The 27,450-nt window shown below is 51.0% G+C and overlaps 15 protein-coding genes across 15 annotated transcripts; 9 read left to right on the forward strand and 6 right to left on the reverse strand.

The window, feature by feature from the left end:
• Positions 1 to 462: 462 nt before the first annotated feature.
• M438DRAFT_266545 (uncharacterized protein) lies at positions 463 to 2,060 on the reverse strand (the record flags this gene model as incomplete). Its single annotated transcript, XM_029900118.1, has 3 exons — positions 463 to 1,243; positions 1,485 to 1,867; positions 1,998 to 2,060. The coding sequence occupies 3 exons, from the start codon at positions 2,058 to 2,060 to the stop codon at positions 463 to 465; spliced, it is 1,227 nt and encodes a 408-aa protein (XP_029763837.1).
• A 339-nt stretch (positions 2,061 to 2,399) lies between these two features.
• Positions 2,400 to 4,015, forward strand: M438DRAFT_403019 (uncharacterized protein). Its single transcript, XM_029909631.1, has 2 exons — positions 2,400 to 2,623; positions 2,677 to 4,015. Exons 1-2 carry the CDS (start codon positions 2,424 to 2,426, stop codon positions 3,599 to 3,601), a joined length of 1,125 nt encoding a protein of 374 aa, XP_029763838.1. The 5' UTR covers positions 2,400 to 2,423; the 3' UTR covers positions 3,602 to 4,015.
• A 483-nt stretch (positions 4,016 to 4,498) lies between these two features.
• M438DRAFT_266168 (uncharacterized protein) lies at positions 4,499 to 7,258 on the forward strand (the record flags this gene model as incomplete). The annotated part of the gene is made up of 6 exons (XM_029900083.1): positions 4,499 to 4,791; positions 4,853 to 5,532; positions 5,585 to 6,695; positions 6,746 to 7,008; positions 7,060 to 7,141; positions 7,192 to 7,258. The coding sequence occupies 6 exons, from the start codon at positions 4,499 to 4,501 to the stop codon at positions 7,256 to 7,258; spliced, it is 2,496 nt and encodes an 831-aa protein (XP_029763839.1).
• A 581-nt stretch (positions 7,259 to 7,839) lies between these two features.
• On the forward strand, positions 7,840 to 9,016 carry M438DRAFT_403021 (uncharacterized protein; the record flags this gene model as incomplete). Its single annotated transcript, XM_029909632.1, has 3 exons — positions 7,840 to 7,882; positions 7,937 to 8,050; positions 8,154 to 9,016. The coding sequence occupies 3 exons, from the start codon at positions 7,840 to 7,842 to the stop codon at positions 9,014 to 9,016; spliced, it is 1,020 nt and encodes a 339-aa protein (XP_029763840.1).
• Positions 9,017 to 10,891: 1,875 nt separating this feature from the next.
• On the reverse strand, positions 10,892 to 14,127 carry M438DRAFT_129684 (WD40 repeat-like protein). Its single transcript, XM_029898811.1, has 2 exons — positions 11,014 to 14,127; positions 10,892 to 10,964 (listed from the first exon to the last, which is right to left on the reverse strand). Exon 1 carries the CDS (start codon positions 13,948 to 13,950, stop codon positions 11,167 to 11,169), a length of 2,784 nt encoding a protein of 927 aa, XP_029763841.1. The 5' UTR covers positions 13,951 to 14,127; the 3' UTR covers positions 10,892 to 10,964; positions 11,014 to 11,166.
• A 240-nt stretch (positions 14,128 to 14,367) lies between these two features.
• Positions 14,368 to 15,169, forward strand: M438DRAFT_342794 (ubiquitin-conjugating enzyme E2 35). Its single transcript, XM_029904846.1, has 4 exons — positions 14,368 to 14,455; positions 14,510 to 14,598; positions 14,657 to 14,788; positions 14,839 to 15,169. Exons 1-4 carry the CDS (start codon positions 14,403 to 14,405, stop codon positions 15,012 to 15,014), a joined length of 450 nt encoding a protein of 149 aa, XP_029763842.1. The 5' UTR covers positions 14,368 to 14,402; the 3' UTR covers positions 15,015 to 15,169.
• Positions 15,170 to 15,469: 300 nt separating this feature from the next.
• M438DRAFT_362516 (uncharacterized protein) lies at positions 15,470 to 16,288 on the forward strand (the record flags this gene model as incomplete). Its single annotated transcript, XM_029907589.1, has 1 exon — positions 15,470 to 16,288. The coding sequence occupies one exon, from the start codon at positions 15,470 to 15,472 to the stop codon at positions 16,202 to 16,204; it is 735 nt and encodes a 244-aa protein (XP_029763843.1). The 3' UTR covers positions 16,205 to 16,288.
• Positions 16,289 to 16,467: 179 nt separating this feature from the next.
• M438DRAFT_332145 (uncharacterized protein) lies at positions 16,468 to 17,552 on the forward strand (the record flags this gene model as incomplete). The annotated part of the gene is made up of 2 exons (XM_029903468.1): positions 16,468 to 17,010; positions 17,064 to 17,552. 2 exons carry the CDS (start codon positions 16,468 to 16,470, stop codon positions 17,550 to 17,552), a joined length of 1,032 nt encoding a protein of 343 aa, XP_029763844.1.
• A 988-nt stretch (positions 17,553 to 18,540) lies between these two features.
• M438DRAFT_267148 (uncharacterized protein) lies at positions 18,541 to 19,356 on the forward strand (the record flags this gene model as incomplete). The annotated part of the gene is made up of 1 exon (XM_029900158.1): positions 18,541 to 19,356. The coding sequence occupies one exon, from the start codon at positions 18,541 to 18,543 to the stop codon at positions 19,354 to 19,356; it is 816 nt and encodes a 271-aa protein (XP_029763845.1).
• Positions 19,357 to 20,001: 645 nt separating this feature from the next.
• On the reverse strand, positions 20,002 to 21,605 carry M438DRAFT_129785 (uncharacterized protein). The gene has a single exon (XM_029898813.1). The coding sequence runs from the start codon at positions 21,332 to 21,334 to the stop codon at positions 20,015 to 20,017; it is 1,320 nt and encodes a 439-aa protein (XP_029763846.1). The 5' UTR covers positions 21,335 to 21,605; the 3' UTR covers positions 20,002 to 20,014.
• On the reverse strand, positions 21,421 to 21,994 carry M438DRAFT_129749 (uncharacterized protein). Its single transcript, XM_029898812.1, has 2 exons — positions 21,828 to 21,994; positions 21,421 to 21,771 (listed from the first exon to the last, which is right to left on the reverse strand). The coding sequence occupies exons 1-2, from the start codon at positions 21,854 to 21,856 to the stop codon at positions 21,507 to 21,509; spliced, it is 294 nt and encodes a 97-aa protein (XP_029763847.1). The 5' UTR covers positions 21,857 to 21,994; the 3' UTR covers positions 21,421 to 21,506.
• A 20-nt stretch (positions 21,995 to 22,014) lies between these two features.
• On the reverse strand, positions 22,015 to 22,602 carry M438DRAFT_342798 (uncharacterized protein). Its single transcript, XM_029904847.1, has 3 exons — positions 22,507 to 22,602; positions 22,312 to 22,439; positions 22,015 to 22,175 (listed from the first exon to the last, which is right to left on the reverse strand). Exons 1-3 carry the CDS (start codon positions 22,552 to 22,554, stop codon positions 22,133 to 22,135), a joined length of 219 nt encoding a protein of 72 aa, XP_029763848.1. The 5' UTR covers positions 22,555 to 22,602; the 3' UTR covers positions 22,015 to 22,132.
• A 326-nt stretch (positions 22,603 to 22,928) lies between these two features.
• On the forward strand, positions 22,929 to 23,881 carry M438DRAFT_267268 (uncharacterized protein; the record flags this gene model as incomplete). The annotated part of the gene is made up of 2 exons (XM_029900168.1): positions 22,929 to 23,630; positions 23,687 to 23,881. 2 exons carry the CDS (start codon positions 22,929 to 22,931, stop codon positions 23,879 to 23,881), a joined length of 897 nt encoding a protein of 298 aa, XP_029763849.1.
• A 169-nt stretch (positions 23,882 to 24,050) lies between these two features.
• M438DRAFT_290424 (uncharacterized protein) lies at positions 24,051 to 24,722 on the reverse strand (the record flags this gene model as incomplete). The annotated part of the gene is made up of 3 exons (XM_029901710.1): positions 24,051 to 24,129; positions 24,183 to 24,547; positions 24,597 to 24,722. The coding sequence occupies 3 exons, from the start codon at positions 24,720 to 24,722 to the stop codon at positions 24,051 to 24,053; spliced, it is 570 nt and encodes a 189-aa protein (XP_029763850.1).
• A 318-nt stretch (positions 24,723 to 25,040) lies between these two features.
• M438DRAFT_129789 (putative AP-2 adaptor complex subunit beta) lies at positions 25,041 to 27,442 on the forward strand. The gene is made up of 2 exons (XM_029898814.1): positions 25,041 to 25,490; positions 25,540 to 27,442. The coding sequence occupies exons 1-2, from the start codon at positions 25,170 to 25,172 to the stop codon at positions 27,367 to 27,369; spliced, it is 2,151 nt and encodes a 716-aa protein (XP_029763851.1). The 5' UTR covers positions 25,041 to 25,169; the 3' UTR covers positions 27,370 to 27,442.
• Positions 27,443 to 27,450: the final 8 nt, after the last annotated feature.

A 27,450-nucleotide genomic window follows, 5' to 3' on the forward strand; every position in this document is an offset into this window, starting at 1 on the left:
GCGTGTAGCCGTTGACTTGTCACGGGGACTGCCTTGACACGCGAGAGTGGCTTGTGTGAATTATCAATCATCGATGGTCTGGGCTCGATAGCCAATTCACCGACAGTTTGAGAAGACGTGTCGTGTCAGAAGGAGTTCGATTCGAAGATCGAAAGAAGGAGGTGCGAAACCAGGTTGCGTGGTTGCAGCTTTGGTGGCTTGACCGAATCCGGGGGTTGGCGTCAAACATGGCAGCAATTGCACAATCGTCTCTGAGGATTGCGATTTTCGGTCTCCATTCTCGAGTTTCGTCTTTCGGCTCTTGCCTTTCTTATCGTAGCTAATTACGTGTATACGGGAGGTATTCGTCTGGTTTCATCAGAGCTATCTAGTGACGATAAGCGCAGCCTGTCATCCGCAGTTTCAAGGACATCGATTGATGACAAGAATTGGACATTTCTGGAGAGTCCATTTATGGTCCGCTTAGAATCTGACTGATTTCCTGCCTCCGTATCCAACACTCTCTCGAGGATCGCCGCCGATCTTGCCAAGTATCAACTCATTGACACCTTCTCTGCAGGAACCAACCAGACCTGCGGCACCAAGGATGCCGCTCTCGAAGCCGCGAAGTGTCTCTGCCAGTTCGCGGACGTTATCTGAACTGTTTCCAGCGCGACCACCTGTTCTTTGAGCGGCGAGTTGATGTGCTTGTTGTACGGTGCTTCCCTCGACGACGCGGAGGTGAGCTTCAATCTCGGCAAGGTGAGAGGTGTACGTGTCGAGAGTCTTTTGCATGACTTCGGCCTGCTTTCCGAAGTACCCAACGAGATCGATGTCGTACTCGTCGTCCGTTGTTGAAGGTCTGCTGGTTCTTCCGTAGTGGTACTGCTGAGGGAGTTGCAAGTTCTCGGCCATGCGAGCGACACGAATAAGATCACCAGCATCCCTTTGAACAAGCTCCTTGGCATTTGCAATGGCCGCACCGTCGTTCTCAAGGGCAAGCTCGACCGTCTCGATCTTGTTCTGGATGAGGTCGACGTCGGGCTTGATGCTCTCGACGTTAGCGGCATGACCGACAATCATAGCCTCGCATTGAGTGGCATAGTTTTCTTGTTTTCTGATAGACGTCTCGATGAACTCTATTTGTTTTTTGAGGTCGTCATGTAGGTCGCTGAAGCGCGTGGTTGGGCGAAGGTTTGACAGATCGATCTTGACGCCAGGCTGTGTGCTGCTTTGCGCCGTGTTGCCTTGGCCCATGGTGAGACTACCGGCCAAGGGCCTGACAGTTGAGCCGCCCAGGGGATTTAGGAGAGACGAGCCGAAGTTGTTGTTCGATTGCTGAGCAGTACTGCTGCCACTGGGCGGAACATGTTAGAAGACTATCTGGCTTGAGAGATTGAGAGATCAGGACGTACAAGAGACCTGGGGGGGCAGGCTTTGGCGCACCGAACAAACCGGCATTGTTGTTCTGAGGCTGAGCCTGGTTTTGTGTTGAGCTCCCAAACATGCCACCGGTGTTTGACGAGGTATTGTTGGCGGCTGCCCCTCCAAAAAGACCTCCAGTGTTTGAAGTGGTGTTGTTGGCCGTTGTACCACCGAAAAGACCTCCGGTGGTTGATGTATTGTTGTTGTTGGCAGTTGCACCTCCAAAAAGGCCTCCGGATTGTTGCTGCTGTGGTTGAGAAGTTGATGTGGAAGATTGGGTGTTTCCAAAGAGACTGAGGGTAGGTTTTGCGGCAGGGGCAGCAGATGTGTTTCCGAACAGACCGCCCGACTGTTGTGGTTGTGATGTAGCGGTTGAAGCGCCAAAGAGGCCGCCGGATTGTTGTGGTTGCGAGGATGCTGCTGGAGCTTGGCCAAAGAGACCAGTAGTGTTCGGTTGCTGCTGCTGGGTGTTGGAGGCTGCGGTGTTTCCGCCGCTGCTAGAGGGAGCAATAGTCAGCGCGCCTGGAAGGAATGTGATGGCGGATCGTCGCATGTTGAAAATGGCTGTTGCGCAAGGGGTGTCTTGGATGGACGTACAACAAAGAGTTAGCGGCGCCAGTATTCAGGCTCAGCGAATTAGATCTGCCGAAAGCCATGGCCGTATGCACAAAGTGAAGGATGTCTGCAGTGAAGCGATGATGAAGTTGTTTGCTTGATGATGTGAAGGCGCGCGTCCGGGTTGATTGCACGTCGCCGGGGTCAGATGGTGGCAGAAAGACGACAGCTTCGTAGATTCGAGTACTCGGTACAAGATACAAATATACAATCGATCGGCTTGTTTGGACAGACTGGACAGAGTTGGAAGTCGCGTTTGATGCTTTAGTTTTGCCAAAGACCTCGATTCGAGCTCGGACCCCTACGTGTTGTCGCTGTCCCTCTCTCTGTAGCATCGCCAGCTTCAACTTGCGACAACTCAATTATCTCCCACATTTTAGCGATCTCACATAGCACACATCATCATGGAAGAAGAAGAGGATGATTTCTACGATCAGAATGGCGATGTGCCGGTTAAGAACGAACAGCCGACAAACCAAGACGATCCTAACGAACAACCGGATATCGACGTAGACGACGAGGATGAGGACGACGAAGATGAAGACAGTGATAGCGACATTGACATCATCACCGAGCACAAGGAAGGCGCTGTACCAGAGCCACCGTAAGTTTACATAGCGTCTGCGACATCAACTTCCTTCCTAACTCGCCCATCAGGCAAGCTCGTCCTTTCCGCGGCATCAAGCCAGAAGCTCCTGCCCGAACTGATTCTGTCGACAACGTTCCTACCCAACAAGCACAACAAACACCGACTCTCAAGACGGAATCTTCGACTGCTCAGAACAAGAAGCTCGTATCGCTGAAAGACGGCTCACAATATCCCGAAGTCCGCACATCATCGATAGACGTCAATGCCATTCCTTCATGGGACCCTGCTGGAAAGCTCATCACCGAGGTCGACATTGACGCTGATCTCGCCGAACACACAAAGCCCTGGCGCTTACCAGGCACCGACCAGACCGATTTCTTCAACTACGGCTTTGACGAGTTTACCTGGACCCAATACTGTTTGCGACAGCAGAACATGGCTTCTACCATCAACAACCAAAAGGCCGAGACCAAGCAGTTCGAGATGATGTTGACTGGAGGTGGTATGCCCGGTCAAGCTGCGCCTGCTGGTCCTCAAGCTGCTCCTCCTGGTGGTCCTATGGGAATGGGAATGCCCGGGATGGGTATGCCTGGCATGCCTGATATGAACCCCGATAATATGGCCGCTTTTGCCAGCGTCCTACAAAGTCAGGGCATCGATCCTAGTCAGCTCGACTTCAACACCTTCATGCAACACTATCAGCAAGCATCCATGGGTGGAGGTCAGGGCGGCTATGGTGGCCAGTCAATGCAGCCACAGCAGTCAAATCAAGGTTATGGCGGTCAACAACAGCAATCCTTCCAGCAGCAGGGTAATCAAGGCTTCCGAGGAGGCACACCACAACCCGGCCAGCAAGGCCCACAAGCCCAGGGTCAAGGCTTTGACGGCTACAGCCAACAACAGATTGCCATGATGCAGGGTCAAGGAGGCATTCCATCAGGCCCATCAGGCGGCGGTGGTCGTGGACGTGGTAGAGGTCGCAGGTGGCAATAGAGTTCAAACTACGACAAGCTGTATGGACTGCATGGAAAAAGGCGTTCTGGGGATTGATACCAAGACATCAGGGCATTGATAATGACAATTGGCAGTGAAAGTACATGATGGGCAGACTATCCATTGGGTTTTCGAACCTCCAACAATCGTTTCAAACAGTCTCAAAACATCCATCGATGGTGAAATGTTCCAGCAAGACGTCTCTGCCTCTTGGATTTGTGTCGAGCTCTAAATCGTGCTTTTCACGAGATTCACGAAAGCAAACGAACAATAATGGCTTTCTTTCTGTCTGTCGTAACCAAAGCTTCACACCGACACAATCATCATGCTTTTTCTTAGTGAAATAACGCAGTCTCGTCCACAATCATACAGTGTCCGTAGAAATTATCGGTATGCCAGGGTTACACCATCATCAACTGAACAGCGGAACAGCTTTCCGAAGCTTATGGATCATCTACGTCACATGGCAATGCCACCGAACGAACCAAGATCGATCGAGCGAACCGGAATATTGAACCAGCCACCCACTCACGAGTTGACATGGCACGCACGAGGCTTCGTGACACTCGGTGCCTGTTGTAAATGGCGCATAAGTTACTCAAACAGCTGATGCTAAGGAGACTGGACCTCGCTGCCCCGCAGAGTTCAGGTACAAAGAGCATTGTTCTCGAGTCTGGTTCCACATGATTGGTTCCTCGGCCTCGAGGTGCGGGACGGAAACGGTTCCGTATGGCAACTGCGGCTCTGATGACAATTATGACATACTCTTCAGCATGGATATGTGGGTTTTAGGTGTTTACGGCAGGAGGGGAAAGGTGAGACTTGCCATCTGCTTATATACCCTCGGTCTACCCGTCTTTTGAGCACGCAAAATCGCGTGATTTCACCACAAGCACCATGCCTTCCAATACCGCACCACAGATCATTGACATTCGCCAAGATGGTGGAGGACTTACGCCGCTAGTCCCTCAGATTAGGGAAGGTCTTAATGCAAGAGATGGACAGGAAAAGAAGCTACCGACGCTGTTGCTGTACAGCGAAGATGGACTGAAGCTTTTCGAGAAGATCACATACCTAGACGAGTACTATCCTACGGGGCAGGAGATTGAGGTTCTAGAAGCATACGCCGATCGCATCGCCGACCGTATTGCTCTCGAGTCGAACTCTATGCTGGTAGAGTTGGGCAGCGGGTATGTACATGCACATAATCACGTACATACCGTCCAAGACTGATCATTGACCGCCTTTCAGCAATCTTCGTAAAGTCCGTATCCTCCTAGACGCTCTCGATCGCAAAGGCAAGGACGTGTCCTACTACGCCTTGGATGTCTCAGAGGTAGAACTCGAACGCACGTTGGCCGAAGTCCCACAGGGCACCTTCAAGCATGTTCAATGCCATGGTCTCCTAGGAACATATGATGAGGGTCTCGACTGGCTCAAGAAGTCAGAGAATGCTCACCGATCAAAAACAATTCTGTCCCTTGGCTCAAGTATCGGAAACTTCTCCAGGGACGAGGCTGCCAAGTTCCTCTCGCAATTCGCGGAGACATTGGACCCAAACGACACGCTGCTGCTCGGCGTTGATGCCTGCACTGACGCAAACAAGGTCTATCACGCCTACAATGATCGTGAAGGCCTGACGCATGAATTCATCCTTGCTGGCTTGACACAAGCGAACAAGTTGTTAGGCTACGATGCCTTTGACGTTAGCAAATGGGAGGTCATCGGAAGATACAACAAGGAGACCGACCGTCACGAAGCCTTTGTCTCGCCCAAGGTAGATGTGACTATCGAGGGCGCTCTCATCCGTGCTGGCGAGCAGGTCAGAATTGAGGAGAGCTACAAGTACAACGCAGTCCAAGGCGAGAAACTCTGGTCTGATGCTGGTTTGACCGAAGGTGCCAAGTGGACCAACTCTACTGGGGATTATGGTGAGTATTCACAATCTGTCTTCGTCAAAGTTAATATGCTTACGAATCGCAGGACTGCACTTACTCAACAAACCTAAGGTCCAATATCCTTTGGTCCCCGATAAATATGCTGCTCAGCCCGTCCCTTCGCTCGAAGAGTGGAACCAACTCTGGGCTGCCTGGGACGCCGTCACTTTGGAGATGATTCCCGAGGAAGAGCTGCTTGAGAAGCCTATTAAGCTTCGCAATGCCTGCATCTTCTACCTTGGCCATATCCCTACTTTTATGGATATTCATCTCACACGCGCAACCAACGGAAAGCCCACAGAGCCCAGCTCTTATCCGAGCATCTTCGAGCGAGGAATTGACCCTGATGTGGATGATCCTGAGCAGTGCCATTCACACAGTGAGATCCCCGACTCATGGCCACCAGCACCCGAAATTCTAGACTTCCAGTCAAGAGTGCGAGTTAGAGTCAACAAGCTGTACGCCTCAGGACAAGCGATCAATGACCGCGCCGTCTCAAGAGCTCTTTGGCTGTCATACGAGCACGAGGTTATGCATCTCGAGACGCTGTTATACATGCTCATCCAGAGTGAGAAGACCATGGCACCACCTACAACCGTGATGCCTGACTTTGAGGCTTTGGCTGTTCAAGCAAGACAAGGGGCTGTCGAAAACCAGTGGTTTGACATTCCAGCACAAGAGGTCGAGATTGGCATCGAAGATCCTGATGACAACTCTGGCCCTGAACACTTCTTCGGATGGGATAACGAGAAGCCCAAACGTACTGTTCGAGTATCAGCATTCAAGGCCCAAGGAAGACCTATCACCAATGGCGAATATGCCAAGTACATGGAAGAGAAGAACATCGATGCTCTTCCTGCGTCTTGGCAGACTCTTCCTTATGCTAACGGTGCAGAGACAAATGGTCACGCAAGTGGCCTCTCTTCGTCTTTCCTTCAAGGCAAAGCAGTACGTACTGTGTACGGACCGATCTCTCTGAAGCTGGCTCTAGACTGGCCTGTCTGCGCGTCATACGACGAGATCGCCGGTTGTGCTCGCTGGATGGGTGGCCGCATACCGACAATGGAAGAGGCTCGAAGCATCTACAGACATGTTGATGAGGCAAAGACCCTGCAAGCTCACGAGTCGCTTGGAGCTAACATTCCTGCTGTTAACGCGTCAGTATAACTCGTGACAATATCTTAAGACTTGACTAATTCGGCCACAGGCATCTCGTCAATGATGGCGTAGAGGAGTCGCCACCATCCAAGACCTCACCTTGGAGCTCGACTGGTCCAAACCCGAGTGACCTGTTCGTAGACTTGCTTGGAGCTAACGTTGGCTTCCGACACTGGCACCCCATGCCTGTTTCGCAGAACGGAAACAAGCTTGCTGGTCAATCGGAGATGGGAGGTGTCTGGGAGTGGACCAGCAGCGTGTTGAGCAAACACGAGGGCTTTGAGGCCATGCCCCTCTATCCAGGTTACACAGGTCAGGGTCTTGTTATGTCCATGCTAAATCCGGTTCTGACATATCTCGCAGCCGATTTCTTCGATGACAAGCATAATGTCGTGCTTGGTGGGTCATGGGCAACGCACCCGCGCATTGCAGGACGCAAGAGCTTGTAAGTTGACTCGTCTGATGCGAAAACGATCAGTTTCTGACAATCCTCAGTGTAAACTGGTACCAACGTAACTATCCCTTCGTCTGGGCGGGAGCCCGCATGGTGAGGGATGCGTAGGCGGAAAGAGGCCCCATCCCCATGAGAGCATCCGTCTGGTAGGTGCAACCTATTCTCTTATGTCTGCAGAGCTAGTATCTGTCGTCGAATGACAGTATGAGAACAATGTGAATCACTTCTCCTGTTGCCTAGCCCTGTCACTTACCATGTCGACGCGGTGTGCTTGTCTGTCCGTTCGCTTTGGCGTTTGCTGCGTTTGCTATATCCCGAATCGGGTCATTAGCTCACGTCGACTCTCACATACAATCTTCCAGCGAATTTGCCGATTGAAAATTCGCTTCGCCGCAAATCAATCGTCGGTTTTCACCAGCAACCCCGTGTTTTCTTGCATACCTTTCCTCTCAAGTTGTGCTTGACATTTCTTTCGCATCCTTCGTCTACTCGCCCAGGAGAGCGTGCTTTACAACAGAGTACTCTATTATCGACTGTCGCTGTTCCTCTGTCAACGCACCCTTCTCGGCACGCAAGATCTTTGCTAGAACAAAACAGCCCTTTGACGCTACGCACAGTACGCACAGTAAGATCTTCGACGGATCTCCTTGTTGACATTTTATCTCAGGATCCCCTTTGAGCACGAAAACATGACCAAAGAACTTCTGCGCTGGGAGGACAGTCCTGGTCTCGGTAAGCTATACTATCACGAAGATCCTTCGGACTGCGCTCACTGACTCCTTTCAGAGCACCACTGTCCCAAGTGCCAGACACCGCTGAACAATCCCAGAGCGAAGCATACCTGCTACTTCAAACACGTTGAAATCTGCCCACTGTTTCACCAACACTTTTTTATGATTGGTAAGTTGATATCCTCTGTCGAACATCGCGATTTCTTTTTCCACTCCGCACACCACCTTCGAAGAACAAGATACTGGCATGGGAAGAAACACGAAGCTGACAGATCTTTTGAAAGGCCAAGCCCACAATTGTGATACTTGTCGCCGTTTCAACGGAGCTCACGACCAGCGCCACAGAGCTCTGGCTATGCTCCTCCGCGAGTTCAGACAGTTGCAAAAAGATCACGGCATCGAGCCCAGCGCCTGCCCTTCTTTGCCATGTTCTATCTTCACACCTACTGAAGAAAGAGCATCCGACCCCTGGTCTGCCGACACCGAGCCAGAGGCAACCCCAAAGCTCAACAAGCGTGAGCGCAAGAAGGCGAAGAAGCGCATAAAAGCTCTGAAAGGAGGCGATGCCCTCACAACCTCCGAAATCGCCGCCCTCAGTGCAGCTCTTCACCCTCCTGTCCGCAACGACAGTGCATCTTCGGCTTCATCCACCGATACCGCAGCCACTGAGAGCAGTGCCAGCAACAGCACTCAGAGTACCGACAATGACGACTTTTCGCTCTACCCCCCTACCCCCACCTCACCTACCTCTCCCACCACTCCACTCACTCCCACCACCCCCCTCACCTCCAACACCTCGTTCACCGACCTGATGAACGCCAACAAAGCGTTCCACCCGGACGTGAACGGAAAACTCAACTCCACCCGCATGGCCCTCCAGCACAAACTCATCGGCATCATAGACGAAGCAACCGCTCCCCTGGAAGTCTCCGTCGACAACGCCATGCGTGCCCTCAACATCTCCGAGACCGATCACAGAATGCCAAAGCCTATCGTGGAGATGGTGGCAAAGATCAGAGAGGCAGTCAAAGAGGACATCTTTTGTGCCGACAGTGATCAGAAGAAGTTTCGCCTCAGACAGGCTGGCTGGTATCGCTTTGTCAACAGAAGTGTGTTGGCGCTGAGAGAGGAGTAAGTTTCTGGCATTTCTCTTGCTGCATGGAGGAAGGGAAGCCTTGACGACTTTCTCTCTCTCGAGACTTCTGCTGGATGGTTACTGGTTCAGAGAAGGATGCTTGATGAGAGCTCACTTGAGCTCGACTTTTTTCTTCGGTTCGATTTGTCTTTTTTCTTGGGCGTGTTGGCCCCTCTTGTTTCTTTGTGGGTTTTGGACTCTCCACTCTTTCTTTTTCTGGGTTCTGGATCTCATCAGTCGTTGTTTCTTTTTTCTGGAGGTTCGGTCAGTCACGGTTCACTGGTTTGTTTTTTCTTTGGCAATCGCGAGTCGCGAATCGCTCTCTCTCAATTGGCAATGAGAGGGAGCGGTTGGGCGCTTGACACTGGCATTGTTTTTTTTCTCCAGAGTTCGTCGCGGTAATTGAAGTTGCATGGTAATAGGAGTTGGACGGAGCATTGCGGTAATTACAGTACAGATAACTTGACCTTGAACATCACCAGTCGAGGATTAGAAAGTTATGATACACACACTTGTTTCTTTACGATCATTTCCAGACTGTCTTGCTCCAATGTTCTTATCGACAGCTACCTCTTTTTGACCACTAATGCCCAAACGACCTTGTTCTAGTTTTACGAAGGCCAGTGTTCGCCAATCGCATGGGTTCTTGTTGTGCCCTTTCTCGCAACCTGCCAGATTGCTTCGCCTCGATGACACTTCCACGCCGATGCAAGATTGTGCTATTTCCCACTGGCTGCAGCATTCGGAAGCCAGTCTCCTTCGCAACCTCCTCCTCGAACGTCGGTAGTCTTGCCAAGCCGAACACCTCTTCACCACCAACTGCCATGTTTTCATCGCAAGCGCATCCACATGCTGCTTCGCACTCCGGCTTCTCGTCTTCCGAGAGTGATTCGAGAAGGAGTGCGAGACAAGAGATGTGAGCCGAGTGACCGCATGCGAGACACACTTTGTAGAGACCAGCGATGGGCTGGTAGCAGATGGTGCAAGAGAGGAGATGTGACTTTCCTCCACACTTTGCACATTTGCGGTCTGCCCGGCGCTCTGGGTTGTCAACTTCGCCACAAGACATGCAGCATCTGACAACCTGTGGGCCTAAGCTGTCAATCGTTGCTTCGTCGTCTTCGACCTCACCCAGCGTAAGGGTAGATTGCGAACCATGATCCCTTGACCTGGTGCGAGTGAGAATGTTCGACAACAGTCCGTCAAGTTTGTCAACCTCGTTCTGCTGCATCCGAAGTCCCCATCCACCCAGCATATTCGCATACACTGCTCGGTATACTGCGAATCTGAGCGACTGGTTGGGATCGAGGAAAGCGACATTCGAGCAACCTTCATCGTCAAACATGTCTTGGTTCTTCAGACCAATCTTTACTCGAGATTGCGGCGGTAAAGACTCATCATCCTCTGTTGTAGATCCGTCATAATCATCCCCAAAACCCTGCGACATGAAGCTTCTTCGAATCGTGGAGTCACTTCGATTGAAAGGCTTACTCTTGTTCCAGTTAACACCTGCTTGCGAGGGTATCGACGATGAGAGCTCTTCTCCACTTGTCCGATTGCGAACAGGAGGAGAACTGGCGAGTTGGAAAGGACGAGCCAAGACCGAAGCAGCGAATGAACTTGTTGCACTAGGTACAGATGTACGATGATGCTCTGGCGATGTCGAGAGGCTGGGTGCGGCACTGGAGCGGTGTGTGCTGGCTCTCGATAGAGGCATTGGGGGCGTGTTGCCAGTGTAGAAGGGCGTGACAGGTTCACTTGCAACCACGTTCTGTTCCCTGATATCCTGAGATGACTCTCCTGCTGAATTCAACCCAGCTCCTGATTTTCTATGTTTCTTAGACAGATCGGAAACGGAGATGATGGGTTCAAAGAAACCGAAAGCCGTCTCTTTATCTGGGAAGTAATCGAAAAGCTGTGCAGCACAATTCATTGATTGCGGAAGATCCTGAACAGTCAGTTGGTGGACGACGAATGCGTTGAGAAGACCAATTTACCTCATAGGTTGGACGTTGGTCGTCGGATAGTGATTGCGCGAATATGCATGACAGCATGCCGAGCATCTGCACATCCGCAAGATTTTCGAAGTGAGTAAAACTGTAGAGAATATCAGCCAAAGGGACTCGAAAGGCACAATGGCAACGCAAGGCTTACAGTGTGTCGATAAGCCACGAGCCGGCGAATGGATGAGTTCCCCACTTGATGAGAGCAGTCTCTCGTGGGTGAAGCACAGCTTCGGGCTCATCAAAGGACAGGTCGAGCCCGCTGTCGTTCCTTTGCGACGGCATAAGCAATCGACGTGCCAGAACCCGAATGTCTGTCTCTTGTCTGGGGATTGGAAGCATGCTCAAAGGTACTTTCTTGGCTAAGATAAGACCAACGAACTCCCAAATGTCAGCCAGCTCAGAGAAACCATTGCGTAGAGCGGCCTGAGCATTATGCGAACAAACCGTTTCCCCATCGCCATAGACAAGATACTCCGATCCAAGTACACGCTTGGAAGGGAGCAAACATTCAACATCAATGACTTTGACCTTGGTCTTGTGTCTAGCGCTGATGGCTTTTTTGTTAAGGCCATTGCTGGTTGGTATTGAGCCTTCAGTGGAATGTGTTCGTAGACCTTTAAGTCTCGGGAAGCGTAGAGATCCACCATGCCAGGCAGATGGTGGCTGGAAACGGCGAAGGAACATCTCTGGCTCATCAGAACCAGAAGATGAGCTCGATGACGAGAACTCAGAGCTGTTGTCCGAATCATCAGCCTCGAAGGCATCAGTGCTAGGCTTGCTTTTGGACTTCGACTCTGACTGGCCTGCATTTAGCCTTCCGAAACCTTCAAAGATTTCTCTACTTCCACGGTTGCGGTTCCTATCGTCTACGGCAAACTTCTGCAGTATTGAACGTGGCTCTTCTTTAGGCGGCATGAAGCAGATGAGCTGACCATTCGGTGCCCAGAGAGCTCCACAAGTTCTGGGAAGCGGCACATTGGCATTGGTGCTGAAGATGCCAGATCCAACACTGCCCTCCATGCCCAAGTTCTGTGATTCACTACCACCATAGTCACCGAGTAAGCCGTCCTCTTCGTCGCTGGAACTTTCGGCTTCCTCTCCTGGCGCGATCACATCATTTCCGCCAAGGCCAAGCCAACTGATGCTATCCTCAAGGTCTCTTTCGCCAGTGAGATATGACAAGAAACCTTCGATACATCCCCGGCGATGTATCAAGTATCCTGTGGCGATTTTACGTAGATTGCCTTCGAGCTCTGCCACCTTCTCCTCGGACAACGCAGATGCCTTGTCAAGATGAAACCAAGGAACCGACTTTTCAGGGTAATCTACCGGGAAGTCCATACATAGCTGCATGAAAGCCAGCTTTTCCTCAGCGGCCCATGGCCCATTGAGCGATATCTTCACATATCGATTTGACACGTCTGCTTCCTCGACCGTGACTCGGGTGAATTTTTCTCCGACGTGAATGATTTCGTCGCTCAGATTCTCACGCACATTATGAGAATCCGGATGGTGTAGATCAGCGATGATCGAAAGCCTTCTTGTGGCCTGTCTTTCAGGAGAGCTTGGCTTACGCTTGCCGAATTTGACACCCTTCATCCAGGAAATGAGTCCGTTGTCTTGCGGTCTCGCGTTTCGGGTCTCAATACCAGAGTAAGTCATCATCTGACTGTCGTCAGCCCATCCACCAGCGATCGGAATGGGTACTTTATTCATTCCAGGACTGGTACCAGGATGCGCCATCCCAGATCCTTGTGCCGTGTTCTCAGCAGATGTTCCAGGATGAACGGGACGATCCCTGAATGACTTGTAAGGGGCACCAATTCGAGTAAGCTGCACAGGTTTGTCCATCTGCATTCCCTTGTGGAACCCGATGGATTGCAACTGTCTATCTCCCATGCGATGGAGGATCAGTTCATGGTCGGCTCCCCACGAGACCAACTGGAAGTCGCGACTGTCGGCGTATTCGTCGACGTTGCCACGTCCTCGCCACAAGAACTCTTTGACCTGCTCATCATGGCCAGTAAATCGATAGTTTGGCTCAGTGAGAGCTGGAGTATTGGTCAGATTGGATGGTCGACAGTCGTACATGTGCAAATCATGGTCTCCTCTTTGAGGCATAGCCAAGACTCCATTTCCAAATGGTGTGTGCCTAGCTCGCCATACCGGAAAGGGCGTGTTGATGACACGTTCGGGCTCGGTTTCAGAGAACTCGTAGTCCCACACTTTGATAGTACGATCAAGCGAGCAAGTGACAATCTTAGTCTCATCAGTGCGGCTCCAGTCGATTCCATAGATCTTTGTCTGATGAGCTTCAATTGTTTTGAGAGGTAAGGCGCCTTTACGGTCATCCCAAATGTGTAGATACTTGTCGTGTGATGAAGCGACAATGTGTGGATTTCGTCGGTTCCACTTGACTTGGGTCGCACCGGCGAACCAATCAGAAAAGCTGACTACAGGTCTTGCCGACACTCGCAGATCCCAACAATGGACAAAGGCGTCGACTGCACATGTAGCAAGAAGATCTGGTTGTAAGGGAGAAAAGTTGATGTCAGTGATAGCTCTGGAATGAGCATGTAAGGTGTGCTCGATTGGGGCTTGAAGGCTGGCAAGCTCAAGATTCCAGACTAAGGCTCTCTGATTCGAGGTACTAACAACCCAGTAGTATCTCGAGGCAAAAGGAGACCACTGTACATCGGCGGGAGTCCATGGAGTTTGATGGCGGAGATGACGTGGAGGAGAGAAAGGAGAATCGAGGTCTATGATATGCAGACCTTGTTGAGAAGCCAGAACAACGTCTCTGCCACCAGGCGAGATAGACGCAGAACCTACAGCCTGATTGACATGGATACGGAGATCCTTGTCAAAGGTAGGGCTGTCAAAGATGGAAGTATCCTTGCCACTTCGGCCGGTGATGGTAGAAGACATGGTTGAAGACACGGTGGGATGAATTGGGTCGGTCTTCAGCCAGGATCTTCAGGACGCCAGACGATATGGACTATAAGCAGAGTCACTGACATAGTGGTCACACTGAACACAGTGCTTCCTGGGCAAGAACGAACATTGTTAAATCCATCGGTCTTGATTGATAGACATGACCGAAGGACTCGGAGGTTGGATGGATTGTGGTAAGTGCCAAGCAGCTCTATCGCGTCTCTCTGACTCGCACGTGATTGACGTCCGAGCTTCAGAATAGGTGAACCGTGAACGAAGGATAGCGGGGTGCTCGGGCGGCCTGCTTCTGTATCATCATCGTCACTGCAGTCCATCTGTTTCCTACAATTTTGTTCGACTTTCTCAACTCGAGGCATAGCCCACTACACAGTACAATACAATACAATACAATACAATACATCGCCGAGAGGACCACTTGATCAAGCATGGCTCTCCCAAAGCGTATCATCAAGGAGACTGAGCGTCTGATGGCCGAGCCGTATGTCTGCCAGTCTGAAGACACTCACTTCTGGTCACTAACAGAGGACGATAGTGTGCCTGGTATCGAAGCCATTCCCCACGAGGACAATCTGCGCTACTTTGATGTCAAGATCCACGGTCCCTCGCAATCTCCCTACGAAGGTACTTGACCACGGCGAATGCGCCTGCCCACGTTATCCTTCCCTGACACGTCATTCAGGTGGCATCTTCAAGCTCGAGCTCTTCCTGCCCGACGACTACCCCATGACACCACCCAAGATCCGCTTCCTCACCAAGATCTACCACCCCAACATCGATCGCCTCGGTAGAATCTGCCTGGACGTCCTCAAGAGTGAGATCATCCATCATCGATTGTGAAGAGCCATAGGCTAACCTTGACAGGCAACTGGTCGCCTGCCCTCCAAATCCGTACCATCCTGCTGTCAATTCAAGCTCTGCTTGGTGCACCCAACCCAGACGACCCGCTCGCCAACGATGTCGCTCAAAGATGGAAGGAAGACCAGAACGCCGCTATCCAGACTGCCAGAGAGTGGACTCAGCAATACGCCAAGGCATGATCATAGACCAATCGGTTTGGCTTCAGTTTCTGTTTTCCTAGATAAAGAGCGTTGCATGGGTCTCAGCCAACATCATTTGGCCTTTATGAGCATGGGAGGCGCTGGCCAGGCATTTTTCCTTCTACATCAAATACACTCTGTTTTCCTTCAAAGAAGCACCCATGGTGTCCACATAAATCATTCCTCCTGAACCCCCAGCACAAGGCGAGGGTTCCTATGCTACTGATAATTGTTCAGTACCGTGGTGCGGATGCTGATATTCAAATGTCTCCAGGCGCATGATTGAAGACCGATTGCTCCTGTATTTCCGTCACTGCTGGCCGGTTTGTTCCATGGTATAGCCGGCTCGTGTGATCACATGCAGAAGCTTCGAAGTCTGCGCTAGTCTCGTACATCAACATGAGCAAAAGTGAGTCAAAAAATCGGTTTTCAAGATCTTCGCTGATGTATTGCAGATGCGTTTCTGGAAAGATCACCCTAAGGAGATACAGCCCGACCCTGACTTCCCTCCTTGGAAGGGTAAGTCGACTGCACCGCCTGTTACCGCCGCCAGTCTCGCTCTGCCATCAGAGATCGCGGCAAGAACGCCACCAGCATCAAGAGATGAGCACAAGCCTGTAAGCACTGTCTCCTTAAGCCCAGACTGGCAAGCAGGATGTCTGTTCCTCCTCGTTTGGCGTTGTCCGAGTAACGGCGGCCCAAATTATTGCGAGATTCAGACGATCTATAGCTCCACTGGAACTCAAGTCCATTATCTAACAGTCGTAAAGAAGCATCGAGGATTTTGGAAGAAGGCGCTGGGTCTGGGAAGCACTACGCCTCCGCCGCCAGATTCCTACCTGTATGATCCTCGAGCTGAGAGATTCCAGAAGATGAGAGCCGAGGCCAAGAAACTTCGCAGACCCAAGGATACGGGACGCGTCTTTGACTGTCGAGGCAAAGAGATCACTGGACAGATACCATCGCGCCCTGCGTCATTCGTTCCCAAGTTCAACAGAAGCGATTTTCCCCCTAGTCGTCCTCCTAGGGCAGAACCGACAAGACAAGACTTCCGGATAGGGGCAGGAGTTGGTGGCTCTGCTGGTGGCTCTGCTGGTGGTTCCGCTACGCCCAAGAGAGAAGAGCTCGCTTGTCTGGACGAGCATCGTCGTGAGGTTGATTCTAGTGCTGTGCAGAAAACCCCTAGATGATGCTCCGATATTCTTATGAAGTCACAACCACGGATAACATTGCGTGCATAAGGGGACCAGGTCCGCAAAGCGCCGTCTCCGGGTTCAGACACATCTCGAGCACACAACAGCACAACAAAACCCGCTGCGCATACTTTCACGCACACACAAGTGAAGATCATCATCGGTCGGCTTCATCACAACATCACGTCCTGCGCGTCTCAACTCTCACACACCACAACCACTCTTTCTTCCCCGTCCAATCTTAGCTGAACACCGCCGACATGTTCAGTATAGGTCCCCCCAAGTCGGCAAGCGATTCTGAGACGTCCAGCAGATCGGACTCTCCAAGCAAGGGTTCAGAGTGGTCCACGACCTCTGAGCCTCACGTCCAACCGAAGACTCCCCAGAAGCTCAAGTACGATTCCTCCAGTGACGGAGAATGGTCCGATCAAAGCGACACACCTGTCAAACCCCGTACACTCAGAAGATCTGGTAGAGTGCTCCTACCAGGATTGCGCAACAGTTCCGAAAGATCTTTGCCCAGAGACTCGGATGAGATATCCTCTCTCAGGCTATCCGATGAAGGCTCCTCTCTCAGATCGTCGGATGATGGATCGCCTCGCAGAGCATCTGACGATGATTCACCTAGCAAAGAATCATCCGAGGGACTTGTGTTCCCGTTCGCAGGATCTGACTACGACACCGACGTTGTCCTTCAGCAAGTTCAGGACTTCCCCACCTCCGAACACTGGGTCACTCAGTGGGATCCCAAGGACACTGATTTCTTCAATTCGGGCCAGATCCCAGTCCGCCCCTTCCCTCGTGTAGGTTTACTGTTTTGGTTTTCACAGCTTGACAGCCTGCTAATAATCTGCAGATCGCTGTTCACTCTGAATTCAACTCGATGCGTGAGAATTGGGGTCTGCCTCCTCTCAGTCTACGCTGCCCCGAGGACTACCGCCGCCACCCTGCTCACATCTACAGGTGGGACACTCAAAAGCTCAACTGTACCGACAAGCACGAGAGCGCATGCCAACTCTGCGGTACTGCTTGCTGCTCAGTCCAAGCCTTCACCAAAGCCATCCATGAAAACCCACGCCCCAACCCCGTGGTGCCTCTGAAGTACCGCGAAGCTTTCCAGCGCGATATTGACGAGATCAACGCCCTCAAGCCTCGTGAAACCGATCCTTTTGAGAGAATGCTCAAATGCGGCACCTGTCTCCGCAATGTCTGTCCCGATTGCGCAGGTCGTTGCATGAAGCCGGCTTGTCTCAGCATTGTCTGCAAGTCTTGCGGCGATCCCGATCCTTGGATCCATTGCCAATGTGAGATGAACCAAGGCAAAGTCAAGATCAGCTACCTTTGATCGAAGCAATGCTGTAGGGTATGGTCACTACTTTTGCAAGTTTGACGACAACACACCGCTGTCGACAACTATGCAAATGCGGCATTTGCTTCTTCACCACAATGATTCGAGTCTCTCCAACAATCACACTACGGAGGAATGTCAACCACTGGAAAGTCAGTCGGACAGATCCACGACACAAGGGGAGTTCTGCCATGTTCAGCGACTCATGTCAGCGACTGATGATAGCAAAGTCTTGAGGGGTTCAAAGGATGGAGAAAGCAACGATTGAATTCTAGACAAAGGAAGGAACGATGGAATGATACACAGGTACAAGGGCTAAAGACGATGGCCACGGGTTCAGCATAGGCGTGAACGCAGAAAGATGGTGCGATTGAGCCAACACAATGCCCTACACTTGCTGCCATTACAGAATCAAGCAGAATGCCATTGCCATCACAAGTTTCCAGTAATCTCAGACCAGTGTAAAACGAAAACAAGTACGTGATTCCATCGTTTTCGCTGTCAATGTTCCAAGAGAAAATGCGAATTGCCTCTGTAGTCCCGTTTGTATGAGTCACTCGTGCCTTCCTATATAGCAACTGTTGATAAGGTATAGTATAACGGTTAAAGATTGGGAAGGCTGGGAGCGGCAGATTAAAGGGAAAGAGCGAGGTCGGCGTTTGACCAACCTCGCCAAACATTGACCCGCAGCCCGGCGGCAGCGCAACCGGCAACTGAGACCATTCGCGTCATACAAGCTGCGGGATCCCCAGATAAGAGATTCTGACCATCTTTTTGTTTGCGATTGCTTACGGGAAGGACAAGGAAGCAACACACGACCTGACAAAAGAGGAGGATTCTGAAAGGACAAAGAGCCCGCCCCTGTTTTTCCGTCACATGCTCAGCAACAGCAATACCGGTATCCACACGACGCGCCGCCCTCGAGGAAGCAATGAGTACGGCTGCAGGTCCCGGCGCATCCCGACCAGATGTCAACCCTGAGATCATGGCACCGACGACAAGCACATCAACCTGGAATACAAAGAATCTGAGTCTGCGTCTGGCCGCAGACATCACGGCAGCAGCAACAGCAGGTGTCCTCGTCGCTCCCGTCATCACCGCAATCGACAAAGCCATTATCGAAAATGCCTCTGGCCGTGCAGCACTGGGGCTTTCCCTTCGCTCCTCATTCGCAACTCTTGCCCTACGTCCTCATCGTTTCCTCTTCTCGAAACCCTTTGCTTTGATCTTTGCTCTGTATACCGGCACCTATGTCACCGCAAACACATTGGACACGTGCTCCAGCACGATATCCGCAAAATCCGCTTCAACTACCACATCAGGCCCTGCCAAATTCCTCGCTACCTCTTCTGCAAATCTGAGTTTGTGTTTATACAAAGACAGCAGATTTGCCAAACTCTTCGGCGTGGCTACCTCATCTCCACGTCCCATCCCAGGACCCAGTTATGCATTATTCGCACTCAGGGATTGTCTTACAGTATTCGCTTCCTTCAACGTACCACCATTGATCGCACCACTCATGCCTCTGTCGGATAACATGCAAAAACACGTTTCTGCAGCATCGGCGGCGCAATTCGTGGCTCCTGCTGCTATCCAATTGATTTCTACGCCTTTGCATTTGCTGGGATTGGATTTGTACAACAGAGATGGCAAGTTGGGTGCAAGAGAAAGAATGGTCAAAGTAAGAAAGGACTGGCTGAAGAGTTCGTTTGCTAGGATGGCGAGGATTGTTCCTGCTTTTGGTGTGGGTGGAGTGGTCAATACGAGGGTGAGAGCGAATTTGATGGGGAGGTTGGAGTAAGGGGACTTTTCTGCATCTTGCTGCGTCTCTGGTTTAAGCTTGTGTTGCTTTTGATATGATATGAACGGCCGGTAATGCTTGTTTGCTGGTTAGGAGTTCTGGTTGCTTTTGCTGGGGTCTTGCACTTCTTTTAGCTATAGATTTGACAGCGATTTTCTTCATTCGGCATGTGGCGCTGGGATTGTTCCATCGAGAGGTTCAATTCATACTAGATATACAAATGTAATGATGCCTTACTTTGCTCATGTATGACTTGCAAATACTCCAAAGTCAATGCGTGATGCGTTGCATGCTTGTTCGCATCGTGCGAGAGTGCTGCCTCATTTGAGCATGTGTAGTGTCACAAAGACAGAGAAGCAATTGGCAATGAGCACGAACGAGTTGACCAGTTTAGAATTAGACGGCAGGTCTCCTTTTTTTCTCTCGAGCATCGATATTAGACAGGGTGGTATAGGCAACGATTGAGAATCGCAAGTTCTAATCATCAAGACAACCAAGGAAGAAACAATCGAGCAATCGGGCATGCGGTTATCGATGGGAAGTTTGAATCAAGCAGACTGGCTCTCATGCCCCTACTAAGAATCGAAGTAAAATCCTACACATACAAGATACAAATACAGATGGTGCTATGACATCCAACAGATCATCCTCACTACCACTAAGCAGTAACCGTATACGCCGGACTCCTATACAAACCCTCCCAAATCCCTGCCTCGCCAACTCCCTCTTCATAACCAGGCGGACTAGCAACCTCATGGAAAGCAGGCGGCGCATCATCATCCCTCCCTTCCTCCACCAACCCACCAGGCAAGATCTCCAACGGCACTTCTCCCCTCCTCTCAATAACAGCCCCAGTCTTTGCATCAGTCATCTGCACGCATACGTCCATGATATAGTTTAATCTGAAATGACTGATTCCAAATGTAGGTGCCAAGATGGAAGCGTCGCCTCTTGTCATGTCGATGAGTCGCATGTCTCGTTTGATGGTTATATGCGTATTGTCCAGTGGAATCTGTAATCCTCTACCCAACAGTTTGAATTTGCAGATTTGGAAAAGTTCTTTTGGTGCGGGTGCAGGGGCTTCGGCGTTGGAAGTGCGTCTTGCGGTTTCGGTGTTGGAACGACGGCGTGACATGATATCTGTGCTGGAGATGCGGCGGAGGATTTCGGTGTTAGAGGGACGGCGGGGTGGTGGTGTAGGTGTGGGTGTTTCTGTTGCGCCGTAGGTTGCGTGTGCTTTTAGTGCTAGTTCGCAGGTGTTGAGGGTGTATTCTGCGTCGGAGGTGCCGTTGCAGAGGAGTTGGACGGAGAAGTTCTGCCATGCTCCTAGAGCGCTGGGGATGCTTATGCTGACATTGAGGTTTGGTGTATTGGTGTTGACCGCAGAGGAGCGTCGTCTGGTGAGTGCTGATTTGGGGCCAGGAGTTTGGGTCGAATCGATAAGCGGTTGGGTTGCGTATGTTGGAAGTGGCAGCTCTATGTGTTGGAAAGGCCAGACATTGATGGGACGCTCAAGATCCATGTAGCGAGTCCTCGAGTTTGGGTTTACACTTAGTCGTAGTGAATATATCACTCTGACAGATGGCAACACATCCCAAGTTGGAGGAATTGCTTGAGGACCTGTTGCAAAAGGCACTTTTATCGATCCTGGCAATTCGAACTCAAATGGCCATTCATGAGTTCGGGGTGATAGCTTATGCGGTCCTTGGAAGATGAGCTTTTCATAGCGGAAGAGGTTTTGGTTTTGAGTGCGGACGCATCCATATGAGGCTTGACCGTTATCTTTCAGACCAATGTATAGAGTCGCTTTAAAGACGACGGTCATGACATCGACTTTGACTTCTGATGAAGGTGAATAGGTAGCCGTGCCTTTGATCAGCTGCCCAGGTGTGAAGTAATGTGTTGGTTGATCTGTTTGCTGAGCCGTTTCGCCGTCCAGTAAGATCCGGAGGTGATCACGTTCAAATCCCTTACTCATGTCGGCGTCGATGTGATGTCTTCCTGGAACAATTGGTGGGTATGTTTTATTGTGTTTGCAACAAGGACCGATGACGATGATTTGATATTTGTCAATCCAGAGTAGTCAGAGTTTACGTCGAAGTCCAGATATCAATGCAAGGCGGCTGCGTCTCTGATATGTAGCGAGGGTGTCAAGGCACGATATGTTTGTCGAGGTGTTGGCACCAAGGTCCAAGAATCAAGGTCCAAGAGTCGAGAGGCTGTGCGACTGGGCGAGCAAGTGAGCACATGACGAGGTTGAAGCTTGGGTTTACCCTTCCGTAAACGGCCGCTCCTTTCCACAAGTAGAATAGCCGACATATGCCGATTGCCGAAAAAGGTTCTATGAAAGGACTTGCTCGGAGTTCGTATGACATCAAATGGTCGGGCAGAAGGGGTAGGCACATAATCCGTGGTCTAGACGTCTAAGCAAGCAAGCAAGCGAAGAGGGGGTAAAGTGAAGGGATACTTGCCGTAGCAGGAATGACGCTAAGAAAGACATAAAATCACATCAGGCTAATTCAAGAATTGGCTGATATCAAAAACTCAAGAAGAGTGGAGCTGCGAATTGGCACATGCAAGATGTGGTGAGGGAAGCAGTCAAGTGTTCTTGAATCGGGTTTCATCAATTCAAACGACATCCCCCGTGCCAGGTCGTCGCACTTGTGGAGAGGGACATCGGTGTAGAATATATATACACACGAGATTGGCTTTGACTCGTAATTCCCATAGCTTTTCTGTCTGATTGGAGAACAGATTATTTCCTGGCTTCCGGAATCTAGTGCTTGGCCTCCTTCTTCTCGCTCTCCTTGAGGAACTGCCTGTTGGAGGAAACAACTCGTCAGCATGCGCTCTGTATGGTTCGAATAATGCGTCTTTTCTGGTCGTTCTTGTCCCTTGTGGCCAATGTTCCTTGCTCTTTCTGATCCGGATGACAAAACAAAAGAGGCGACGTACTGAATGAAGTCTGCCTCGTCCTTGGATGAAGCGTTGATGGGAGGAGTCGAGCCAGTGATCTTCTTGCTACCGCCGCTTGAGGCGTAACCGATACCGGCGAAGAGGGAGGTGAGGATACCGAGGGCGAGCTGTTGGTAGTTTTGTTAATCATCTGCGGTTGCGCTTTTCGGGGATCATGTCGGAGTGCGCGCGTACGTGGTGGGAGCCGACCTGGCGGCCCATGATGTTGTACATAACGACCATTTTGACGGTGAAAGAATTGACGGATTGGACGGGAGGAGGAAGATGCGGTATGGTCGTGTCGTCGTGCCTTCGGTGCTTGAGTTGAGGAGCTGCTTCTGAACTTGGCCTTGGCACTCCGTCGGCCAGTCAAGTCCGTGCCAATCTATGTATCCAGTCATCTGCTGCATAAATCTTCCACAGACCGTGCATAAGCCCAGTCGGAATGACGTGTCCGGGGCTGTCCGAGGCACGTTCGTAAGTTCGAGGTCATCGCTTGGGAAAGTCGAGCGCGATCAAGGCAGTAACTTGTATTTATTCGCATGCCTCCAAGATCCATTTGCGCAAACCCGTTCTTTTCTGCCTGTAACAACTCCGACAAAAACAACACCGCCGCCATGTCCGACGACAAGAAGAACAACAGCAAGATCCTCGACTTCGAGGATGTCCCACGCGAACGCACCGATGCTCCCAGACCCGACTTCTCCAAACCTCTGCCCCGCAAAAGACTACCTGCCGCTCTGCAAGACACACTGGACAATGAAGAAAAGCTGTGGGAGACCATGTACGAGGGTCATGCCCAAGAGTCCACAGAGAGCTCCGTCCGTTACGCTGGTTATGCTTCGAGGGTTCGCACCATCTTGCTGTCTGCCCACCGTTACGTTGCATATACCAGTGATATCGGCGAGAGTTTCAGACCTATTGCCCATCCTTACCTCATCAAGGGTGCGTATGGTGTTTCTTGGGCATACCTCATCGGTGATGTCTCCCACGAAGGCTACAAGGCCTACCTTCGTAACCAGCGTGTAATCAATGGCGAGGCCGCCGAGGACATGACTGTTGTAAGCAGTGACAAGCCCGAACAAACAAAACTCGGCTCTGCTGTCTCTGCCGTCACTGGCCTCAATGTTGCTCAAAACACTCCTGGCAAGGTTCCTCTCATCGAGGACTACAGAACTGTCATGGCGCAAAGAGCCATCTTCCAAGGTGTTGCCAGTATGGGTCTGCCCGCATTCACCATCCACTCGATCGTGAAGTATGCTGGTAAGGCTTTGAAGAACAACTCAAACGTAAAGCTCCGAACATGGGGTCCCATCGGCGTAAGTATCTGTTGCTGTATTTCCTGAACCCTACATTGTCTAACTCTTCATCACAGTTGGGTCTTGCCGCTGTCCCTGCCCTTCCTTTCATGTTCGATGAGCCCGTCGAGCACGCTGTTGAGTGGGTCTTCCACAAGGCTTTCTCATCAGTCGGTGGAGACGCCGCTGTACATGGTCGTCCCGAAACAGGCAGGTCTGCTCTGTCTCAAATAGAGTCCAAGGCTGGTGCCGCTAAAGAGAAGGAATTGTAGATGACATTGGCCATCTTCTGTTAGATTTGTACATAACACACTCTTCTTCGTCTCAGATTTGCGGATCAAAGTCCGGTGCGAAGCACGTACTGGCAGGACAAGGTCGGCAGGATATAAGAAATCTTGATTTGTAATTTTAGTTGTCAATATTAGAGCTTGGTTAGAAAGATCATAAGGTTGAGCTGGGGTAGACTCTTGCGAGAGGCTCCCTAGCAGTTTCCCAAGCGAGCCAATCCGATCGCGTAGTCCTGATTGATTGTTAGCAATGTATGGGTAACGTAGGTAAGGTTGCGAAACGTACGGCAAAAGACCCATGCCGTTGACCTTCCAGATACCCAAAGCCAGGGCCAGGAAGTTGCATGCGACATAGGCAAGCTTGACCAGAATCAGGCGATCGCGGGTGCCTTCAGTCTCGAAGCGAGCAAAGACATTCTGGATGTTGATGAGGGCTTGGATGGGGCCCTTGAACAGCATGAAAACCATCATGATGCTGAAGATCTGGAGACTGTTGCCTGACATGTACATGCCGAAAGCGTTCATGGGCAGCTGCTTGGCCGGAGCAATGGCCATTTCCCAAGCCTTCTTGAGCTTCAAAGTGTCCATCTCTTGAGCATTTGGGGGCTTGCGGGCGGGAGCTTGGGCAACTGCAGTCTTGGATGACTTTGACTGTGATGTTTTAGTATGGTTGTGTGCGACAAGGGAGAGGTAGTCGGACCTTTGAGTTCGAGACGGTAGTCGGCGCAGTGTAGCCTGGCGGGTCAGGAATGCTCGAAGCCTTTGGTTTGGCGGTAGGAGGAGAGGTCAGGTCGACGACCCATTGCGGTGGTAGAGGCACCGACATATTTGTTGATAGCTGTGAGAATGCTCAAGGCGATGTATTGAGAATGGAAGTGATTGCTGGAGACGGAGATGGAGCCAAGCAGGGCAGGAACGAGGAACGAGGAACAAGGCGGAGGGTTCAACTCGATTTCCCCGGATCGCGACTCCCTGACACGAGGGACCATCAACATCTCGCAATTTACTCTGCATATTTCATCCCGTTTTCTTGGACGCTGTCTATCTCCTCTGTCGCTTCTCTCTACGCCTATCTGGACGACTGCCGCTCACACCACTCTATCACGCGATCCGCCATCCGATTGATACCAAGAAGAGGGGCACACTGCCGACGAGCTTCGGGATTGGTCCATACCAGACGTCCAGGATATCACCGCCATAATGAGTGCAGGAAATCAGGATGCGAAGCTCTTTGCTAGAGTGAGTCTCTCCAAACTCTATCTCACCAGTCGCCATGTTTGCACCCCTCTTTCTACACGATCCATACTTACCGGCGCATCGCTCTCAACAGGGCAAAGTCGCCGAACTACGACAAGAACTACAAGCCACCGGAGGAAAGAAGGACAAGGGTCACCTCGGCAAGAAGATTGCTCTCAAGAAGATCGTTGCCAACATGACCATGAGCAACAACGATATGATCGCCCTGTTCCCCGATGTCATCCAAGTCATGGGCCTCGCCAGTCTGGAAATCAAGAAGATGTGCTTCCTATACCTTGTGCACTATGCGAGGATAAAACCCGAGATTGCTCTCAAGGCTTTGCCGCATCTTGTTCAAGTTCGTCATACCCTCCGAGCCCGCTGACAGCCTGGCTGACCAAGTACAGGACATGGAAGACACAAACCCTCTAGTACGAGCCCTCGCCCTACGAACAATGTCGTATATACACGTCCGAGAATTTGTCGAAGCCGCCGTTACCCCCACCAAACACCTGCTAAGAGACGCCGATCCCTATGTCCGCAAAACCGCTTGTTTCTGTGTCGCCAAACTTTACGACCACGACAAGACTCTGGTCGAGAACTCGGATTTGATCACTGGACTGAACAACATGCTGAGAGATGAAAATCCGACTGTCGTTTCCAGCGCATTGGCTTCTTTGACAGACATCTGGGAGAGAAGCGAGTCCATCAAGCTCACCATTGACTACAACAGTGCCTCAAAGATTGCTTCTATCCTTGCAGAGACATCCGAATGGAACCAGACGTACATCCTAGAAGCCCTCATGAACTTTGTTCCGCAAGACTCTGGCCAGGCTTCAATGTTGGCCGAGCGCATCACTCCTCGCCTTTCACACACAAACTCCGCAGTTGTGCTAGGATGTATTCGTCTCATTCTCTACCTCATGAACTACATTGCAGATGAGAAGATCATCACAGCTTTGATGAACAAACTATCCCCGCCGCTTGTGACGTTACTCTCCAAGGGCCATGAGATTCAATACCTGGCCTTGCGAAACGCCCTTCTCATCTTGCAAAGGAGACCGGACATTCTGAAGAACGACATCCGCGTTTTCTTCTGCAAGTACAATGACCCTATCTACGTCAAGGTCACCAAGCTCGAACTCATCTTCATGCTTGCCACTCAGGACAATATCAAAGAAGTTTTGGCAGAGCTGAGAGAGTACGCGACCGAAATTGACATTCACTTCGTACGAAAGTCAGTGCGCGCTATCGGAAAGCTGGCCATCAAGATCGAACCTGCGGCAAGACTTTGCATCAACACACTCTTGGAACTTGTCGCGACCAAGGTTTCATACATTGTGCAAGAAGCGACGGTAGTCATTCGCAACATCTTCCGCAAATACCCGAACCAGTACGAATCGATTATCAGCACGCTATGTGAGAACCTGGACTCTTTGGACGAACCCGAGGCAAAGGCTGCCATGATCTGGATCATTGGACAATACGCAGACAGAATTGACAACAGTGATGTTCTTCTGGACGACTTCTTGTACACGTTTGCCGACGAGCCTCACGAGGTGCAGCTGGCTCTTCTGACAGCAACGGTCAAGTTGTTTATTCAAAGACCAAAGAAGGGACAAGAGCTTGTACCAAAGGTCTTGAAGTGGGCCACCGAAGAGACAGATAACCCCGATCTTCGAGATCGAGGATACATGTACTGGCGTCTGCTATCTTCAGACCCAGTAGCGGCAAAGCAAGTTGTGATGGGAGAGAAGCCTCCAATCACAGCAGAGACGGAAAAACTGGATCCATTCACCTTGCAAGAAATGTGCTTGGTGGTTGGATCTCTTGCGACCATCTATCTGAAGCCCATCAAGTCTGTGTTCCGCTCTGCTCGACCACGCATTGTTCCAGAAAGTCCGGCACTCCAGAAGCACAGACTTCCCAGTCACCAGGCCATGTTGGATGCACAAAAGCACTGGAAAGACATGACTTCGATGAGCGGAGGACAGCCACGACAGAATGGCAACGCTGCTAACGGCGACCTTGCAGCAGCTGTCGACGCAGCAGACATGTACTTCTCCAACATTGGCACTCAGCAGATGGCAAACATGAGTCTGAACGACGATGGATATGCCACTTCACCGATTACAGCAGGAGGGGCTCAGACCATGTTCGTTGTGAATCAGAACCAACCACAGCAAGTCTATCAGCCTACTGTAGGCAATGGTAATGGCGACCTTTTGAGCTTCTAGATAATGACATAGAATAAGCATTGTCATGTTTAATGTACATATTTTTCAATCCTCGTATGGTTTCGCTCTTGCTTGAATTTA

The sequence above is a fragment of the Aureobasidium pullulans genome, assembly GCF_000721785.1.
Source record: "Aureobasidium pullulans EXF-150 unplaced genomic scaffold scaffold_3, whole genome shotgun sequence".
NCBI lineage: Eukaryota > Fungi > Ascomycota > Dothideomycetes > Dothideales > Saccotheciaceae > Aureobasidium > Aureobasidium pullulans.

What these genes read in the sequence shown, in the direction of transcription:
- M438DRAFT_403019 (XM_029909631.1), top strand. Translation starts at nt 2,424, where the DNA reads ATGGAAGAAGAAGAGGATGATTTCTACGATCAGAATGGCGATGTGCCG. An exon ending in GGCGCTGTACCAGAGCCACC is followed by an intron (nt 2,624 to 2,676) that starts GTAAGTTTACAT and finishes CTCGCCCATCAG; the next exon opens with GCAAGCTCGTCCTTTCCGCG.
- M438DRAFT_129684 (XM_029898811.1), bottom strand. Translation starts at nt 13,950, where the DNA reads ATGTCTTCTACCATCACCGGCCGAAGTGGCAAGGATACTTCCATCTTT.
- M438DRAFT_342794 (XM_029904846.1), top strand. Translation starts at nt 14,403, where the DNA reads ATGGCTCTCCCAAAGCGTATCATCAAGGAGACTGAGCGTCTGATGGCC. An exon ending in GAGCGTCTGATGGCCGAGCC is followed by an intron (nt 14,456 to 14,509) that starts GTATGTCTGCCA and finishes AGAGGACGATAG; the next exon opens with TGTGCCTGGTATCGAAGCCA. An exon ending in CTGCCTGGACGTCCTCAAGA is followed by an intron (nt 14,789 to 14,838) that starts GTGAGATCATCC and finishes TAACCTTGACAG; the next exon opens with GCAACTGGTCGCCTGCCCTC.
- M438DRAFT_129785 (XM_029898813.1), bottom strand. Translation starts at nt 21,334, where the DNA reads ATGAGTAAGGGATTTGAACGTGATCACCTCCGGATCTTACTGGACGGC.
- M438DRAFT_129749 (XM_029898812.1), bottom strand. Translation starts at nt 21,856, where the DNA reads ATGTCTTTCTTAGCGTCATTCCTGCTACG. An exon ending in TTAGCGTCATTCCTGCTACG is followed by an intron (nt 21,772 to 21,827) that starts GCAAGTATCCCT and finishes TTAGACGTCTAG; the next exon opens with ACCACGGATTATGTGCCTAC.
- M438DRAFT_342798 (XM_029904847.1), bottom strand. Translation starts at nt 22,554, where the DNA reads ATGGTCGTTATGTACAACATCATGGGCCGCCAGGTCGGCTCCCACCAC. An exon ending in GCCAGGTCGGCTCCCACCAC is followed by an intron (nt 22,440 to 22,506) that starts GTACGCGCGCAC and finishes AACTACCAACAG; the next exon opens with CTCGCCCTCGGTATCCTCAC. An exon ending in GACGAGGCAGACTTCATTCA is followed by an intron (nt 22,176 to 22,311) that starts GTACGTCGCCTC and finishes TTCCTCCAACAG; the next exon opens with GCAGTTCCTCAAGGAGAGCG.
- M438DRAFT_129789 (XM_029898814.1), top strand. Translation starts at nt 25,170, where the DNA reads ATGTTTGCACCCCTCTTTCTACACGATCCATACTTACCGGCGCATCGC. An exon ending in CTTTGCCGCATCTTGTTCAA is followed by an intron (nt 25,491 to 25,539) that starts GTTCGTCATACC and finishes GACCAAGTACAG; the next exon opens with GACATGGAAGACACAAACCC.